The 20,622-nt window shown below is 35.8% G+C and overlaps 1 protein-coding gene across 8 annotated transcripts in view; it reads left to right on the top strand.

Moving 5' to 3' along the window:
• Positions 1 to 20,622, top strand: part of TUSC3 (tumor suppressor candidate 3) — a 242,064-nt gene that overhangs the window by 207,554 nt on the left and 13,888 nt on the right. For 3 of the 8 annotated variants that reach the window (XM_027962612.3, XM_012105833.5, XM_015104579.4), the window contains 3 exons: positions 3,789 to 3,852; positions 14,115 to 14,189; positions 19,665 to 19,755. In XM_027962612.3, the coding sequence (XP_027818413.1) occupies positions 3,789 to 3,852; positions 14,115 to 14,189; positions 19,665 to 19,755 (230 nt within the window). Of the gene's footprint in view, positions 1 to 3,788; positions 3,853 to 14,114; positions 14,214 to 19,664; positions 19,756 to 20,622 lie in introns of all 8 variants that reach the window. The other 5 variants (XM_042241468.2, XM_042241467.2, XM_042241466.2 and 2 more) reach the window with 2 other exon arrangements.

Here is a 20,622-nt window from a genome sequence, read left to right as displayed (position 1 = left end):
TCTTGCTTCTGCCCCAAGGCTTATAAAGTTAATCTTAGTTTATTAGAAACTTAAATAAGAAGTTTTAAAACAAAATTATTCACTGGCAGGAGAACCCAGATTTTATGCCTAGTCCTAAGTATTTTACATGAATTACCTATTAATAATTCATTTCTCACATTTTGTTTTTTTATTATACAGTTGAACAATTTGAAGTTTAGAGTAATTTTCAAGGTCACAACTTGAGGCAGATCCAGGATAAAGATACCGACTCAGACATTTTAACTGAAACCTAACAACAGTGTTGGTCTATACTGGTCATTAATATTTTCAGAACATTATGTTTATAAAAGACTCCTTAATGATCACTCACTACCAACACAGTTTTGAAATAATATTGAAAAAGCAGAGCAATATGATTGATACCATCTTCCCAAGAAGTCAGGAATGATGTGGATGGACCTAAAAACTGTCATACACAGTGAAGTAAGAAGAAGAAGGACAGATACCATATATTAAGGTATATATGTGAAATCCAAAAAAATTGGTGAAGTCGATCCTATTTCCTAAGCAGAAATAGAGACATAGGTATGGAGAACAAATGTATGGAGATGAAGAGGAAAAGGGGGGTGGATGAAGTGGGAGATTGGGATTGACACATATACACTGTTAATCTCCTGAGAAAGAAATGGCAACCCACTCGAGTATTCTTGCCTGGGAAATCCCACTGACAGAGGAGCCCGGCCCATGGGATTGCAGAGAGTTGGTCATGACTGAGCATATACGCACTCTTGTATACCTACAGCTGATACACTTTACAGTGGATACTAACACATTGTAAAGTAATTATACGCTGATAAAAATAAAGATTCTACATTATAAAAAGGAAAGAGTTACATGGAACAAGGTTTCTTTCCTCATTGACATATACTGTATTTAGCTTAATTTCCAATTTCTTTTCTGATACTCTTGTGTAAGAGAACTATTATATTTAAGTGTACTAATTTTTATTGTCAAGTATGTTACTAAAGTTAAGCATATTATTCAGATATATTATTTATATCATTATGCTATGCAAACTTCAAATAAGATATAGTAATTAATTTTATGATAATTTTTAAGACCCATTCTTTTTGGTTCTTATGCTCTGAAGTAAGCGTTCAGTTGACTGGACAAGAAAAAAATGTTTATATTAATGGTTTGTCAAAATAGATCTCCATGGGAAAAAGAGATATCCTATATCAAAAAGCACGCAGACTTTCCCCATTGCACTTGTAAGTGAAGTGAAGTGAAGTGACGTGGCTTAATCCTGTCCGACTCTTTGCGACCCCATGGACTGTAGCCTACAAGGCTCCTCTGTCCATGGAATTTTCCAGGCAAGAGTTCTGGAGGGTTGCCATTTCCAAGTTAAATAAATATTTAGGATTAAATTTCCATGAGTTACTGACATTTCCCTTGTCAGAATTAGTAAAAATCACAAGTGGAAAGAATATAAATGAACATCATGCTTGCTAAAGCTGTCAAGGAATTACTCTGTTCCTTCTTACCAAAGTATTCTCAAAGTACATGCATCAGTTAAATACATATATTAAAGACTAGCTTAAAATGGTGAGCTTAGTTAGATTTTAATTGTGTTAAGCATTGCTTTAGGTAACCCTGTAAATGAAGCATACCCTCCAAGGTCAGCACTTAAGACCTCTGGAGTGCTTGCTTGTTCTTATATTGTTGTGTTTGCTCTTCTGACTTTTATATGTGCCAGTAATGTCTCTGTCTCACTTTGGCAGACAAAATCTGTTGTCACAGTTTGAATGTGTAAGCTTGTGAAAGCATTTTTTTGGTTTTGTTTCATTTTGTTTGCTGTTTTGTTACACTTGATATCCCCATTGCCTAAATAAGTGCATAGTATCTGCACTGTGGTTCTAATCCAGGCAGAGTTCCTCACAGTTGTCACATACATGTGGGCATCTTATTCTGTGTCGTTAGAGTCAGATATTTTAGTCAGTCACATAAATGTTGATTTTTTAATTACTTTAATGGTCAATATTTAACTGTGATCACCAGTAAAAACTTTTATAAAACTTTCCACTAGGTTTTCTTCCTGTCTTTTGATAAGTTATTATATGATGGAAAAAGCATGGACCTTGGAGGTCAAACCCAACTGGCTCTGCAAATCTCACCAGTTACTAGTTGTGCAATCTTAGTTTAGTTCATATCTCAGTTTCCTCATTTGGAAGATAGAATGATAATATCTACTTTATATAGTTATTAAGAAATGAGGGGATAATCTATATGAATGAAGCATTCTGTCAAATGTCCAGCAAATAACTTAAGTATTAATAGTATAGTGAATATGAGCTCAGGATCTGAAATCATACAGACCTAATTTCAAATCTCAGATTTTACACACAGCAGATGTGAAAACCTAAGCAATTTTTTACCTCCGTTTAGCCTCAGTTACTTTATTGATTAAGTGGCTGTAATAAAAATACCTTTGTTATGACTATTAGAATTAAATGCAATATTGCATGTAGAACTTGTGTTAAACACAAAATGAGTGCTTAATGGTAGTTGTTATTAGTACTTGGTATCAGTGTATTTGATATTATCTATGCTGCTATAGTTATTAGAATAATAAAACCTTCATTTCTGTGATATGAAAGTCTTAGTTTTTAATCAGACTTAAAGTAATATCAAACACATTGCTTATAGTATTTTTATTGCTACATTGTTGTTAATATAGTAATATTTAATAGAAAATATATGTGACAGTATTCCTTATAAACTATAGTGTAAATAAACCACACATGGCTATTTTTTAGTTGGTTTGCTTGAAGTTCTTTAAAAATATGTCCAAATACATGAATGAGGCAGCTGCACTATGAATGAGAAATTAGAGATACAAACAAAGGTAGCTTAGTCTGGAGTACCAAGAGCAGTCTCTACATGAAAATACCAAGACAAAATTGATAACAGTACACACAGGACTGTACATGCTTCAAAAAGATCAGAGGACTCGGTTAATCCAGTTCTAGTTTTATGGATGAGGGGTATTGAATCTGAGAGACTGGGTGACATACCCAGGGTTAAAGACAAAAAGGAATAATGTCCTGACTTCTAGTTAAATACTCTTTCCATTAAAGCCAAACTACTGTGGGAATCAGGTTTTCGGAAGCAAAATAATATTGCATGGAGATTTTTGTCAAATTTTTATAATTGACTGGTATCAACTAATATAGTTCTTACCAGGTGTAGGAAACTATACCTTTCTCAATAGGATGAAACAATTTTAATAATTATGTTTTGAAAAAAATCAGTTTAAAATAAATGTATTTATAAAGCTATCCTTAATTTAAAAACTTTGATAGTGTAGAAAAGAGTCATATTAACTTTTGATTGGTCATTTTTTATTTACTTTAAAGGATGTCGAGTCATTAATCTTAGTTCCTCTAATCTGTGCCTTACATTATATTAAGTACATTTTATGGAGGCTCTGGAAGAATCATTACAGTTTGTGTTTGTTTTTGTGGTAAACCTTTTAACAAATTATACTAAGTTTACTTCTGATAGTAGGTTGCTTTCTACAGTTGACAGTGACATTAGCCACCGGTGCTTCATCTGTTACTTTTAGTTAACTGATAATTATTTTACTCAAAAATAACTAATTATTTCATTCCAAAACCATAAATAGGCACTTAATTCATAGCTTCATCCATTGTAATCTTCAAGGTATAGAATTTTACAAAGAAAAAGCTGCCAAAACCCTGCTTTTCCCCAGATTGTAATTTTTGCTTCTCTGTCTTGTTTTATAGAGCTACATTCATGGGAGCAGCCAGGTCCAATTCGTGGCAGAGTCACACATTATTCTGGTACTAAGTATCCTTTAAAATACTGATGGGTTGAGAAGAACAAAGCAGAGCTGCATGCTATCCAATTGATTTTTTTCCTAACAAATAATCAAGACTTTTGAGACATTAAATTTTAAACTTTACCATGTGACTAATTTTCCAATTCCTATGCTATTTTCTCTTACCATGTAATTTTTAAAATTCTAAATCATTAATAGGTTATAATTTTCTCTTTTTTACTATTGAATTTTGAAGTATAGCTTTTGATTATTTCTGGCTAGAGTTTTTTTTTGTGATGTCTGTATGGTTTTCCCCTTTGGAATCTTAATGGGAAAGGGGAAAAAAAAGTGTTCTATTATATAAAAAGCAGGATAAAAAATTATCTTAGTCCCCTTAAATGTTATAGTAAATGAGAGGAAGATTTAGGATAATTAGACATCTTTTTGGAACATGGAAGACTAAATGTTATGAATCAGATAATACAGTACAATTTATGATTTAGAGGTAGAAGAAAGAGGTACGATTCATTTTTCAAAAAACAAATTACGTATTACCAGAATGAAGTAAGGTTAATTTGGGGGCAAACAGCTGTACTTTGGGGGAACACTGACATTTGTGTGAGTCCTGTGGAAACATTTGTATGTTAAGTTTATAGAGTTGAATGTACTGAGTCATTGTCAGGATCTAAAGTGTGCCTTATAGTGTTGTTTATAAAATTTGATTACTCTCCTGGTTACCAAGGTTCATCTTCAAATAAAGCAGTCTAGACTCAATTTTCTAGTATCTGATATAACCATAACTATTTAAACCTTTAAGGATTCTTAGAACTCTCCTAGAGCAAAACGTCATTTTATAGCTAGGAAAACTAAAACCCACAAAATTTAATTGCCTTGCCTTAGTTTGGAGAAAGAACTGTGTTTTTTCCTAGACATACATACCTTTGGTACAGGTTAATTTACAGACTAGGCATAGTAAGAGAATATTCAAACTGTCAGCATCACTGCTCTTGTGCTTTGGGGCCACTATTAAGTAAACAGCGTCCCCTGAACACAGCCCTGTGACCCCACGACAGCTGATCTGATAACAGGATGGCTGCTGAGTGATGACTGAATAGGTAGTGAACACAGGGTGGACACTCTGGACAGAGGGACAGTTCACATCCAGATGGAACAGGGCAGAAAGATGTGAGATTTCATCATGCTGGTAGAATGGCATTTGAATCTTACTTTAAAACTTAACGAATTATTTCTGAAATTCTCCATTTAATGTTTTTGGACTGTGGGTAACTGAAACCATAGAAAGTGAACCTATAGAAAAGGGGAAATGTGTTTTGCAGGTAACTTTTTGGTTCTTATTTGTATAGTTTTTTTTTTTTTTTTCTGTTTTCAATCCATGATGTAGCTTTTTAGCAATATACTTCTTTCAAAGCAGCTATTAAGTCAGAAATATCTAGCAGAAGGAATGAAAAGGTGTGTTAAGACCGTCACTCCATTGTATGGCAGAAATTCCCCAAGGTTTCATTTCATGGCTCATTGACCTCAAGCTGAGATTTAGGACGCAAAGAAATTTTACAAACAGCATAACGTCTTCCATGTAGATTTTTAACAGTTAAATGTATTATCTTTCTGCTGCCAGTAACTGTTTGTTGCTTGATCACTGCTGTTTTTATTTGCCTATATCTATGAAAAGAGAAAATGTCTTAAAATGGTGGGCTCATTAAAATCATCAATAAAAGTTTAGAAGAAGCCATTATATAGTAATTTCTGATTTTACTTTTACTTGGCAAAATCTACTAATTTTTTAAAACTTACTTTATAATTTCTTTTTGTAATTTGCATGTATGTTTTTATGTGGTGGTTTAGTCGCTAAGTTGTGTCTGACCCTCACAACCCCATGGACTGTAGCACTCCAGGCTCCTCTGTCCATGGGATTCTCCAGGCAAGAATACTGGAGTGGGTTGAAAAAATGCAAATTCCAGGTGGTAACTTCTTGTTTATCTTTGGAGAATATTTCTGCCTTTTGGTTTTCTCTTCCTAATTTAGTAAGCCAGATCATTAGATGCAGTTGCTACATACAAAATGTATTTTAAAAAATCTAAGAATGAACAGATGGGAGTCATTTGATATCATAGGTTATAGAATGACATTTAGTCAAAATAAGATTTTTTTCCCCTGTTAGTAGTCTTTTATTTCAGTACCCTATTTAGGAGGGGGGAAAGAAATCCTAAGTAGTCTTTGAGAGAAAGCTATTTTAAAAAATAATAAAAAATGTTATGACATTTTAATAAGGAATATATGAACTAAGGCTAATACATAAATCTCTATATTTTTCCAAATAAAATATTTTTAAAATTTTTGATTCAGTTATGTTTTAACACCTGTTGTAAATATATTTGCTGTTTGGAAGAAGGTGGGCTAATAGAAAAATATTTTTTATTAGTATGAGGCATCAAGAGGCAACCTGTTGCATGGAAAAGTTGAATTGACTTTTTAGCCGGGTTTTTATACAGTACGAAAGGAGTTCTCCCCAGGTGGAGAATGAGTGGGTGAGAATATTCCAGTGGAAGGTGTAACAGGTAGACAGACATAAAATGAAAGCGTATTCAAAGACTGTGCAGGGCAGACTGATGAAAGGTTAGTTGGCTGGATAATAAATATCTTTCCATACGTTGTTAAGAAATTTGAATCTGATCTAAATTCACCAAGACATGTTCTACATGGTAGTGGAAACCAGACACACGAGTTCTCGGATTGGCTTTACTGTCAAGTATACAAATTCTGACCTGTCCCTTAATTCTGCACATCCTCTATCTGGGATGTCAAGATAACATAAGATAAATACCAATTAGAAGTAAAGGTTCTGATATAAAAGGCAAAGATTATACTAGCAGTAACAACTGTTTCTAAATATTTTAAAATATGTGTTTTCATAAAGATCACATTTGCTTTTCCTATGAGAAAAACATTTGCTTTCCATCTATTATGAGAGTCTAGTTTTACTCTGACTTATTTTGAATCTATGATAGACAGCAAATGTTTCTTTTAATGTGTTATATCCAAGGAGAAACATACTACAGAACAAAAATTAATGATGGATACAAGTTGAAGATATTTTAGATAAAGTCTTCTATAATATGCTGACTTTTCCCCAACACTTGTTCACATTTATCTTTAAACTGACAATCCTGGGTCTCTTCTTAGGAGCCATAGTAAACCTAACATCGTTTGTGATTGAGAATGGATTATAATGTAATGCAAATGTATGTGCATCTCTGTGCATGTACATTTCTAGGATATTCATTTTCTGTGGATTTTGTTATTTACACAAACAGCAGCTCCTATTTTATGTAGGATCATGTCAATATTTTGACTTTTTTAGCAGTAAGAAAGTGATTGACAGGACAAGCAGGGGGCTGGAGAGTGCATAGTAGCTGAAGTGTATAATGATATGATAGTAATCAATACAGATGTGCAAAGTTATACATGAAGTAGAACAAAGGTGTGTGTGTGTTTGTGTCTGTGTAGGCATAGTCATTAATCTCAGGACAACAGAAAAAGTTTCAGGAACATTACCGTTTAGCTGGTATATGTTTATATCTCTTAATGTTGAGATTCTTTAATAAGGCTTAGTCAAATGGTTACACCCATCAGTTTAATGACAGAAATGTATCTGTTATTCCAGAGTTTGACAAAGAATCTCTCAGAGATTTGTAGCTTTCATTAATCAGTCAGCCTTCCACCCAATAAAGGAAGACCTACACATTAACTCTGACAGATGTTAGAGTCAAAGCTTCTTCCTGTGTTTATGAATCAGTACATTATCTAAAAATGTTTACATTACAAACGTGATTTTTTCCCCCAAATGATAAGTATTATGTAGGCTCTCTTTTGCCAAAAATTATTTTCATTGACAGAATAAAACTTGACCTAAATAATTCTCAACACTCAAAGTTTTTAAGCTCAAAAGTATTTTTAGATAAAAGAGGAGGTTTGGCCAGTTTAAAGCCATTTAGTGTAATTCATGTATCTCAGTTACAGCCATCAAGTTTAAAGTAGGTTCACAGCTCTTTCCTTGTTAATGACTAGAAAACTCACTTTTGCAGGAAACATTCTAAGTAAAAAACTCACACTTAGTTCCTGATTCTGCTGCTCTCTAATAAAATATTTTACATTGGGGTTGTACATAACACCTATATCTAATAATCTCTTTGCTTTAAAGCTCCTACTTTGAGATTATGTGTACAAGGATTTTTGCATTTCTTTATTTTCACATAAGAGCAAAGCTAACTTCCTCTCAGACATAACAGTTTAGAGTATCTTTGGCACTGTTTCAGATCCTCTATAGCAGGGGTTGGAAAACTAGGACCAGCAAGGTTCAATTCCAGCCTGACTGCTAATTTTATAAATTAAGTTTCATTGGAACACAGCCACACCTATTCATTTGTGAATTGTCTGTGATTACTTTGCACTACAGTAGCAGAATTGAATAGTAATACACCACACAGCGTGCATAGCCCCAAATATTTACATTCTGGGCCCTCACAGGAAAAGTTTGCAAACTACTATTATGTAGAGTATAAATAATAGAAAACAAAACCTCACAACCTTATCACCCCAAGACAGTTGCTTTTAACTTTTTATTGTCTTTCTCTGCCCGAATTTCTGTTATTATTTGTAAAGAGATGCAATTATATTGTTAAGTGCATTTTCACTTGATATAAACTTTTATGCTTAGCATAAAGATATACATGGTTAAATAGACTTAACTATTTTGTTCCTTTGCTGTTCCCTCATCATTTTCTTCTAACCCTGTTACCATCCTGCTTCAATTCTTCTATGTTCTTTTGGTTTGCACCTTTTACTCACTAACTTTGTGGCTTTGCACAAATTACTTAGATCTCTCTGATGACTTCAGTTTCCTTATGTGTAAACTGAGGATTACAATCATGTATATCAGAGCCTAGTTGGTACTGGGTAAGATAGTGAAGAAAATAAACTCCCTACCCTTTGGGCACTAACACTGTAGTGACAGGAGAGAGACAGTAAATAAAGATACATGTTCTAAATTCCTTTTAAAAAATAATGTTAACAGAGAAAAATAAAGCAGGATAAGAAGTACAGTGTTCAAAGGAGGCTTCTCTACTGTCATTTGATCAAAAACCCAAAGGAAGTGAGGGAGTGAGTTACATGGACATTGAGGGGAATAGCATTCAGACAGAGAAATAGCAAGTGCAAAGATCCTGAGGCAGAGGGTTCTTCTTGTTGAAAAAATACCATGGACACAAGTAAGAGCCCACAAGGGCAGAGCAGTATAGGAAGTGGATCAGGGTACAAATGAGGTGCCACCTGGAGGTCGTTTTGAGGTCTTAGATTATTAACTTACCATCTCACTGTGACTAAAGAGTACTCTGAGGAAAAGAATGACATTACCTGCCTTATGTTAAAGATATTAGAAAGTCCATACTGCCCAAAGCAATCTGCAGATTTCAAAATACTAGTGCCATTTTTCACAAAACTAGAATAATTAAAATTTGCACGGAACTGCATAAGACCCTGTTTAGCCAAAGCAATCATGAGAAAGAAGAACAAAGCTGTAGGTATCATAGACCATGATTCCAAACTATATTAAAAAGCTATGTGGCTTCCTTGGTGGTCCAGTGGTTAAGAATTCACCTTGCAATGCAGGGGACACCAGTTCAGTCCCTGGTCTGGGAAGATCCCACATGCCACAAGACAAATAAGCCCTTCTGCCGTAGCTACTGAGGCTATACTCTGGAGACCATGAGCCACGAATACTGAGCCCATGTGCTATAATTGCTGAAGCCTGCGTGCCCTGGAACACACGCTTTGCAACAAGAGGAGCCACTGCAACGAGAAGCCTGCACACCCCTATAGAGCAGCCCCTGCTCTCCACACCGGAGAAAAGCCCACACAGCCACGAGGACCCAGCACAAAACACTATGGTAATAGAAGCAGTATAGAAGCAGCACAAAAGTGGAGACACAGACCAGCAGAACACACTGGAGAGCCCGATATAAACCCAGGCGCTTATGGCCGATTAAGCTACAAAAAGAAAGAATATGCAGTGGGAAAAACACAGCCCCTTTCCTAAATGGTGTTGGGAAAACTGGACAGCTACATGCGGAAGAGCGAACCTGGACCACTCTCTCACACCATATACAAAATAAAGTCAAAATGAATTAAAGACTTAAAGGTAAGACCCGAAACCATGAAATTCCTCAAAGAAGACACAGGCAGGATGGTCTTTGACATGGATCTTGGCAATAATTTTTTGGCTCTGTCTCCTTAGACAAGGCAAACAAAAGCAAATATAAACAAGTAAGACTACATCAAACTAAGAAGCCTTTTGCACATTGGAAAAAAAGCCATCAACAAAATGAAAAGGTAGCTTATTGAATGGGAGAAGATATTTGTAGTTTATATATTCAATAAGCAGTTAATATCCAGATGCACAACTCATACAACTCAGTATCAAGAAACAAACAACACAGTTTAGAAACAGATAGGGGACTTAAGTGGACTAAACTCTTTTCTAAGGAAGACATAATTCCAACAGTCACGTGGAAAGATAGTCTAAATCACTGATCATCAAGGAACTGCAAATAAAATCCAAGTAAGGTACCACCTTACACCTGTCAGAATGGCTGTCATCAAGAAGACGACAAATAATCCTTGATGAAGATTGGAGGAATCTAATTTGGTACAGCCACTATGGGAAACAGTATGAAAGTTTCTAAAAAAATAAAAATAGAACCAGCATATGATTCAGTAATTTTCTGAATATTTACATGAAGAAAATGAAACTAATTCAGAAGGATATATACACCTCTTTGTTCAGTGCAGCGTTATTTACAGTAGCCAAGATATGGACACAACCGAGCTGCCCATCAGCGGATGAACGGGTGAAGAAGATACGAGGTACAGACACAAATAAACACTCAACCGTTAGAAGAAGAATCTTGCCATTTGCAGCAACATGGATGAATCTAAAAGAGCATGCTAAGTGAAATAAGCTAGAGAAAGACAGGTACTTTATGATCTCACTTGTATGTGGAACCTAAAAAACAAATGAACAAACAACAAACCGAAAACAGATTCATAGATACAGAAAACAGGGTGTTTGCAAAGGGCAGCTGGGTGAGGGCTTGAGCAGTAGAGGAGATGATAGGAGATGAGGAGGCACAAACTTACAGTGTTAGAGTAGTCATGGGGATGTAATATACAACATAAGGAATATGGCTGATAATCTGCAGTAACTTTGTATGGGACATGTGGTTACTAGACTTCTGGTGATTATTAGTTCCTAATGTATTTAAATGTCCAGACACTTAATATTGTATATCTAAAACTAACAGAATATTTCTAAGACTTAGGGGTAGGAATTAATTTCATAAGTAAGAAACAGTAACCAGAGCTCATAAAGGAAAAGAATAACAATTTTGACCATACTGAAATGACAACCTTCTGCATAAGTAAACAATTTAAAAGACAAGTCGAAGAATCTGTATGTAACACTTCAAAACATTCATATTCAGAAAAAACTGAAGCATCTTCAAAGATAATAAGAAAAGGCAAATATACTTATGGGAAATGGGCAAAAAAAGTAAGCATAATACAAAAAATTAAGCAAAAAAAGGAATTAACATATCAAAAGATAAACTCTGACTCACTAGTGAGACAGATCCCTACTCAACAGTTTGATAAAATCAGTAGTTCAGCAAAACTGTGTTAGTGCAGTGTAAAGAAATGGTAATTCTTTTAACACTACTTGTTTTACAGAATATGATCATACCTAGTAAATTTGAAACTATACATATCAGCCTCTCAAAAACTCTACCTCTAGGTGTAGGCCCTAGAAAAAATATTTCACATGTATATATAAGAAGCTATTCCTTGTAGGAGTATTTGTAATAGCAAACACTTGGAAACAAATGCCCTTGAGTAAGAAAACCAATAACAGTTAGTATACTCTGATGAAAATCTTACAGATTTGTACTAACACTGTTTGAATTTGTGTGAAGTTCAAAATTAACCAAATGAAAAACACATTGGTCACGCAGTTTTCAAATCTACAGAGGGACGAAGTGACAAAGCAATTTTTGACAGTGTGAAAGTCGCTCAGTCACGTCTGACTCTTTGCTACCCCTAGAATTCTCTAGGCCAAAATACTGGAGTGGGTAACCTTTCCCTTCTCCAGGGGCTCTTTCCAGCTCAGGGATCGAACCGAAGTCTCCCACATTGCAGGTGGATTCTTTACGAGCTGAGCTACAAGGGAAGCCCAAGAAGACTGGAGTGGGTAGCCTTATCCATTCTCCAGCGGATCTGCCTAATGTAGGAATTGAACTGGGGTCTCCTGCATTGCAGGTGGATTCTTTACCAACTGAGCTATCAGGGAAGCCCTACAGAGGGAACAGTAGTAAATTTTTTTGTAAGTATATATATATATATATGTTATGAAGACAATAACAGGGGTATGTTACACTTGAGTGACCATAGTTAATATCTAATAAAATGTAATTTGCTTAATAACTTTCCCTAAGTGACTATTTCTGTCTCTGTCTCTAATAACACTTACATACATGGGTGTTTACGTATCCAGTTTTATCCTGAGAATGTTTTAATATACAGCTTTCATCTAGTTAAAACTTTAAAGCATCTAATTTCTAAACTTTATTTTCCCCCAGAAATAAAAAATAGTGCTATTTCCCCCAATGTTATATTTTGGAAAGAATTTTGGAAGCTTCTCAGTAGATGGCATCATAAAATAAATATTTGTTTTGTTTGTAGTATCTATATAAAATAATTTTTAAATGTGATTTATATTTTGAATATTTATAGAAAATGTTTTTGAGATAAATTAATCCAGAAGTCTGTGTGAATTGTCAGTAGCTCAAGTCTGTACACTTAAGTGGATAGATTAGAATTATACATGAATATAAAAGGATGTTGCCAGAAAAAAATGGAAGGGGAATCCTAATTGAACTCCTTTTTAAGGATCTACATCAATCCCATCAGTCTGCTTCAAAGAACTAAGTTAAGCAATTTCCTGTTTATCAGCAGTTTCAGTGAAACAAGCTTTTAATTTTTCTATCAGTTAATTATTGGTAACATCCCCATCACTACACAATCGAAACACAAAGAACTTAAAATTATCTAAATTTCAGAAGTTTTCAAACTGTTATCATGAATTTCCTCAAAGTTTACTGGTATGTATATATGTGTGTTGGGTGGGCGTCCCTGGTGGCTCAGTGGTAAAGAACCTGCCTGCCAATGCAGGAGAGGCCTGGGTCGGGAAGATGCCCTGGAGAGGGAAGTGGCAACCCAGGGCCGGGAAGATGCCCTGGAGAGGGAAATGGTAATCCAGGGTTGGGAAGGTGCCCTGGAGAGGGAAGTGGCAACCCACTCCAGTGTTCTTGCCTGGAGGATCTCATGGACAGAGGAGCCTGGCGGACTACAGTCCATGGGTTTGCAAAGAGGCACATATGACTTTGCAACTAAACAACAACAGGAACATTTTTGTCAGGCAAGGGGATGGTATTTAGTAGCTTTCTCTCTTGCACATATTAGGCATTCACCAAGGCTGGTTGGTTGGTTCCATGCTGAGTATATTCTAATTTTCTGTGATTGTCCAGTGAAATGTCATTCTAAGTGTAACTAGTGTATGTATATCTTTATGTATAAGGTGAAATATCTTTATTGGTTTTGAGAGTATATAATTCATATGCACTATTACAGTCCTGGAATTTAAGAGCATTTAGAATTAGACCTTAAAAGTCTGACCAAGCAAAGTTTGAGGTTATGTAGGAGAAGGCAATGGCAACCCACTCCAGTACTCTTGACTGGAAAATCCTATGGATGGAGAAGCTTGGTAGGCTGCAGTCCATGGGGTCACTAAGTCAGACACGACTGAGCAACTTCACTTTCACTTTTAACTTTCATGCACTGGAAAAGGAAATGGCAACCCACTCCAGTATTCTTGCCTGCAGAATCCCAGGGACAGAGGAGCCTGGTGGGCTGCCGTCTGTGGGGTCGCACAGAGTTGGACACGACTGAAACGACTTAGCAGCAGCAGCAGGAATCTAAAAATCAAGGCATATTTATTTAAATACATGAAAAGCAGTAATTTTATATCAGGAGAGTAAGTAGCATTCACCTCTGTGTGCATGTGTAATTCAATCATTCTGGTATAGAACACATGGTGTGCAGGTCCAGAACAATTAATAGATTTTATTTGCATCTATTTCTAATGTTTCCTTGACAATTACTATAGATGCTGCTATCACCATGGGGATGGTTCTTCTAAATGAAGCGGCAACATCCAAGGGAGATGTTGGAAAAAGACGGAGTAAGTCTCTGTGTTGGTATCTTTGTAAGTTTGTTTTAGTCAAGCTTCATTTAAATCAAATGGGAAATAGATAAAAAGTCCTTTGTAAACGAACTTCTAAAGAAAGGTTCTGGTTTGAAGACAGCCGCAGTGTTTCTTACTTTTTTCTCTTTCTTGGATGTGTGGTATATGCACAAATATTTAAAAATACATTTCTTCCAAAATGGGATTGGTGCTTTTCTGTGGAATTGAGTATAAAGAAAAGCTGTTATTTGCCCTTGTTGGGTGTGGTTTGATTTACCTCTGCTGAAGTTATGGTCTCTTTGGTCATGTCCACCATACAGGAAGAGGGGGAAAGTTCTAGGGACAGAGTCTTCAGAGGATTTATAGGCTAATAATGTGTCCCCTATGCCAACAAGAGTCATCTGTGCATTCAAGGACTGATCCAGACAGAGAAGTCTGTGCATAAGTGTTGTACCCCGAAGTGTTATAATGCCTTCCAACTACCTCCAAAACCTCTTTTGAGCTACAGTTTGAAAGGGGGCATCTTTTGGTACTGTCTTTTTCAGGGTTTTTGCCTTTCCAATGATATTCCAACATTCACAGCTCTACTGAGTTTCAGCTTTGTGTCTTAACCAGGTGACTATTTTATCCTTTGACAGAACTGTTCCCCTCAGGAAGTTCCAATAAGAGATGACACATTTTTATGAAGTGTGTTTGGCAGGAAAAGGGAAAAAACACATAGGAAAATCTTCTGCCCCCAGGAGCATGGGTCAAAGAATGTCTGAGAGCCTTAAATTCAGTATTTCTTGCCACAAATCTTTCCATAATTGACATAAAGTCCCTATGTGAGTTTATGATTATGCTTCCACAAACCTATAATTAAGATTTTTATCAATATGCTTTGCATTTCTGAACCCTATTAAAATCCAGAATGTATGTATGAGGAGCATAGGCATCTGGAGAAGACTCCTATTAAAAAGATTAAAATAAAAATCCAGATTTATTTTCTTTGTGGGAATTTTAGCTATGGTGACACGAATGTCAGTCAGTCATAGTGATTTCTAAATACAATACTTAGGGATCTTGAGTGTTGAAACATTTTGGATGCAATAGATCTTTTACCCTCATTTCCCCTGATGCCATTTACATACTGTTATAAAGAAACCACAGAAGCAATGGATGCTTTACTTTGTTTAGTTAAACATTGTTCAGAACATCACTTTATGATTTATCATTTGCATAAAGAATGTGATGTTCTTGGGACCAATTAATAGTATTTATATAAGGACAAATTCTTACATGTTCATTTATTTATCATACATCCTATCACATTAAAGTAGTAAGTGTATAATATATATATATAAAATCACTTCAACCCCCACCCACTGCCACTTTATTTGTGTATGTGTGTGCGAGAGAGAGTGCACAAGCGAGTGCATGGGAGAGAGAGAAGGAGTGGGGAATGGGAAATATATTTTGAAATTAGCCCTTTTGATCCCAGTGTGGTTTTTATTTTGGATGTAATGCAAGTGCTGTGGTTACTGTTGCCCAGGTCAGAATCCGTCTGTGCCCTCTTAGCACTTTCTTCTCACAAGTATGCTATCTGGGAACGGCTGCAGTGCATGGTTTGTTGGGTCACCACTGACTCCTCCTGAGTCCTCTTCCTTCCCCATGTGCCTGTACCTCAGTTCCATTACTTTGCTCTGCCACATAGAATCAAGTAAATAGCTTCTGTTTTACTTGATCACATTTTGAGACACATTTCCCATGGTGCATATCAAGTGTTCAATTCAGTTCAGTCACGCAGTTGTGTCTGACATTTTGCGAGCCCATGGACTACAGCACGCCAGGCCTCCCTGTCCATCACCAGCTCCTGGAGTTTACTCAAACTCACATTCATCGAGTCAGTGATGCCATCCAACCATCTCATCCTCTGTCATCTCCTTCCCCTCCTGTGTTCAGTCTTTCTCAGCATCAGGGCCTTTTCCAGTGAGTCAATTCTTTGCATCAGGTGGCCAGAGTATTCAAGCTTCAGGTTCATCATCAGTCCTTCCAATGAATATTCAGGACTGATTTCCTTTAGGATGGACTGGTTGGATCTCCCTGTAGCCCAAGGGACTCTGAAGAGTCTTCTCCAACACCACAGTTCAAAAGCATCAATTTTTCAGCACTCAGCTTTCTTTATAGTCAAACTCTCACATCCGTACATGACTACTGGAAAAACCATAGCTTTGACTAGACTGAACTTTGTTGGAAAAGTAATGTCTCTGCTTTTCAATATGCTGTCTAGGTTCATCATAGCTTTTCTCCCAAGGAACAAGGGTCTCTTAATTTCATGGCTGTAGTCACCATCGTGGTTATCTGGGTCATGATCTTTTTGATATAGTTCTTCTGTTTATTCTTGCCACCTCTTAATATCTTCTGCTTCTGTTAGGTCCATACCATTTCTGTCCTTTATCTTGCCCATCTCTGCATGAAATGTTCCCTTGGTATCTTATTTTCTTGAAGAGATCTCTGGTCTTTCCCATTCTATTGTTTTCTTCTATTCTTTGCACTGATCACGGATGAAGGCTTTCTTACCTCTCCTGCTATTCTTTGGAACACTGCATTCTGATGGGTATATCTTTCCTTTTGTCCTCTGCCTTTTGCTTCTCTTCTCTCAGCTATTTGTAAGCCTTCCTCAGATAACCATTTTGCCTTTGAGCATTTCTTTTTCTTGGGGATGGTCTTGATCCCTGCCTCCTGTACAATGTCACAAACCTCCGTCCATAGTTCTTTAGACACTCTATCAGATCTAATTTTTTGAATCTATTTCTCACTTCTACTGTATAATCGTAAGGGATTTGATTTAGGTCATACCTGAATGGCCTAGTGGTTTCTGTACTTTGTTCAATTTAAGTCTGAATTTGGCAATAAGGAGTTCATGATCTGAGCTACAGTCAGCTCCTGGTCTTGTTTTTGCTGACTGAATAGAGCTTCTCCATCTTTGGATGCAAAGAATAGAATCAGTCTGATTTCAGTATTGACCATCTGGTGATGTCCATGTGTAGAGTCTTCTCTTGTGTTGTTGGAAGAGGATGTTACTATGACCAGTTCGTTCCCTTAGCAAAATTCCATTAGTGTTTGACCTACTTTGTTTTGTGCTCCAAGGCCGAATTTGCCTGTTACCCCGGGTATCTCTTGACTTCCTACTTTTGCATTCCAGTCCCCTATAATGCAAAGGACATCTTCTTTGGGTGTTAGTTCTAGAAGGTCTTGTAGGTCTTCACAGAAATGTTCAACTTCAGCTTTTTCAGCATTACTGGTCAGGGCATAGACTTGGATTACTGTGATATTGAATGGTTTGCCTTGGAAACAGAGATCATTCTGTCGTTTTGAGATTGCATCCAAGTACTGCATTTAGGGCTCTCCTGTTGACTATGAGGGCTACTCCACTTCTTCTAAGAGATTCTTATCTACAGTAGTAGATATAATGGTCATCTGAGTTAAATTCGCCTATTCCAGTCCATTTTAGTTCATTGATTCCTAAAATGTTGAGGTTCACTCTTTCCATCTCCTGTTTGACCACTTCCAATTTGCCTTGATTCGTGGAACTAATATTCCAGGTTCCTGTGCAATATCTCTCTTTACAACATCAGACTTGACTTTTATCACCAGTCACATCCACAACTGGGTGTAGTTTTTGCTTTGTCTCCATTTCTTCATTCTTTCTGGAGTTATTTCTCCACTGATCTCCAGTAGCATATTGGGTACTTTCTGACCTGGGGAGTTCATCTTGCAGTTTCCTATCTTTTTGCCTTTTCATACTGTCAACCGCAAAGGGAGTGATAAAGTGTTTTACTCAGCTCCTGGAAAAAGACTGAGGAAAGGAAGAAGTGTGTGGTCATACCAAATGTAGGAAGATGTAAAGCATCATGTCATTCATCCTGGGTGCACTAAGATTATTATAAGCAAAGTTGCTACATCAAGTGGCTGGTGTCTATTTGGGCATTCTACAATTTCAGGGGGAAAAGGTGGTTTTCATTTTTGCAGTATTCAGCAGCTTTTTTTTTTTTTTTTTGCTTTATTTTCTGCCAAATTTCATTTGGAATTCACCTGCATGTGTGTTATATATGAAATGTCACAGAGGCTGCAACTGAATGCTATTAAGTACTTAGGATTTTTCACAATTTGTTCTCAAACCTGAGAGAGTGATATTCCTACAGAGTTGAAGGAAAACTGATCAACAGGCTTCTGGATCATGTTTTAACAATTTCCTAAAGTCTCTACTGATTTCTAGGATTGTAATTAAACCTGGTCTAATTTATATGCTAGAATAATTTAAAAATTATAGTTCATCACTATAGAAGCATATAGAATTATTTAATCTCCCTTGTTTTCTTCTGTTTTGGTGTGTTTAATCTCTTTTATCTTCCCCTTTCTTTTATAATCAATCATATTAGATAGTCCAGTGTTTTTAAAGAATTCCCTGAAACTAATGAAAGGATATAAGTATCATGCATAATTTTTATTTTTAAGAAATATTTAGGTATTTCTTATTAAAAGAACTTATTTACAGAGCAGATTTAGGTAAAATTCCATTTCTCTAAATATATATTTTCTTTTATTCTAAACATACCTGCATTTAATTGGCTCATATTTTTAAGCATTTAAAGATTTTACTACTAGCAAATTTAATTAAAAATCTAGTAGATGTATTTGCATATATTTCATAATATATATTTGATTAGTCACCTACTTTAGAATAAAATCTTCCTAACCGTAACAGAAAGGGAAAAAATGTCCCTGTTGTCAACTTGTGAGGGATAAAGTGATGCTGGAAACCTAAATCACAGCGTATTCTGCTGTGACATTCACCACCTGCTCCTTTGTAAAACGAACACTAATGCATTAACACTATCACCAGCTATTTAGGGTTGGTTTTCCGTCTTTGACTATCACAGTCTGTATTTTCTCATACCCTAAGCCTTTGTTACTGGCTTTCGGTATGCTGGGATGAACTATCACTTGTAAGTAACAGGCGTTTACTGAAGCAATAATCTAGCCAATCATCTAAAATTACATTTCTTTGTAAATATTGCATGGCATCTGAAAATAAAATTATATTGCACATTCCAGTACTGTAGATGTCTCTGCTAATATAACCAGTACTTCACAGTGCAGGGACCAATAATCTCATTTGTGGTTGATCACATTTTCTTATGTTTTGTTTTGTTCCCTCTGGGGGTGTTTTAGTACTTGTAGAAATTCGGTAAGAGAAGAATACCATCCAAAAACTTAGATCAACCACTTTTTTTTTGTTTTGTTTTCATACTCCAAGTAGTAAATTGTCATTGAGAAGAATGTGGAAAATAATGATTATCTGGTTTGTGGTACCTGTATGTGCCATGAGCTGTTACCTGTAAGTATGTGTAATTAACTGAATGCTTTTTAAAAATATAAACATTTGTGTTGTGTGTGTCTAGACTAATGGAGTTTTCTGTTTCTTTCTAGTTATTTGTCTCGTGGGATTAGGCCTGGTGGTCTTCTTCTTCAGTTTTTTACTTTCAATATTTCGTTCCAAGTACCACGGCTACCCTTACAGGTAATATCATTATACTAATATGAATGTTTTCATTTTAAACTAATAGAATAAATCGAATTTTGTGTTTTTATGTTTCTAACATGTATTTAAGGATTAATATAAAGTAGCTACCTTATTTGCAAAGTCATCTTAAACTCTGTTAAGCAGGCTTTTGAGCACCTACTATGTGTTCAGCACAGATTATATGAAGGAGAGATATATATAAGGCATGGTACCTGCCCGCCTTCATATATGATAGTTTCATTTTAGATATATGTTGCATGCATATGTATGTATGTGTGTGTGGATATATACATGTATGTATGCATTACATATATATACAGACACACACATAACAAAATGAGTTTTCAACTTTGTGGAGTTTATCAAAATTTCTTGTTTTGGTTTGCCTATTCATGATTTTTACTTCATTTACAAATTTTTTCTCATATAATCTAGTGTTCAGTGTCCAGTAAACTCCATCATAGTTTGAATTCTTCAAAGTTTTAGCTTTTTCAAATAAAGAATGGCAACATGAATGGAAAATGAAATGATAAAAGAATCTCTGGTCACTACAAGCTGTCATAAAAGAACATCTCCTAGGATTTTCATCAACATAGTTTGATAACTGGGGATGGGAAGATGTTGAAAATTTATTCTGAAACAATGTTATTATAACCAAACTATTATTGTTACTAAAGCAAAATACAGCTAACAAACCAGATTACAGTTACCCAGGTCAGGAAGTAGGCACAGGTTCATTTCTTGACCATTCCTCCCTTACCTTGTCTCAAAGGAATAAGTATTCCACTTTCTCTAGGGAGCATCCTCCTCCCCAGTGAAGAAATAAAGGTCCCTTTTCTCCAAGATTTTGAGCACTTTCTGTTG

Source organism: Ovis aries, chromosome 26, assembly GCF_016772045.2.
Source record: "Ovis aries strain OAR_USU_Benz2616 breed Rambouillet chromosome 26, ARS-UI_Ramb_v3.0, whole genome shotgun sequence".
NCBI lineage: Eukaryota > Metazoa > Chordata > Mammalia > Artiodactyla > Bovidae > Ovis > Ovis aries.
Note: the sequence above shows the minus strand (reverse complement) of the source record. Positions and strands in the feature narration are given on the sequence as shown.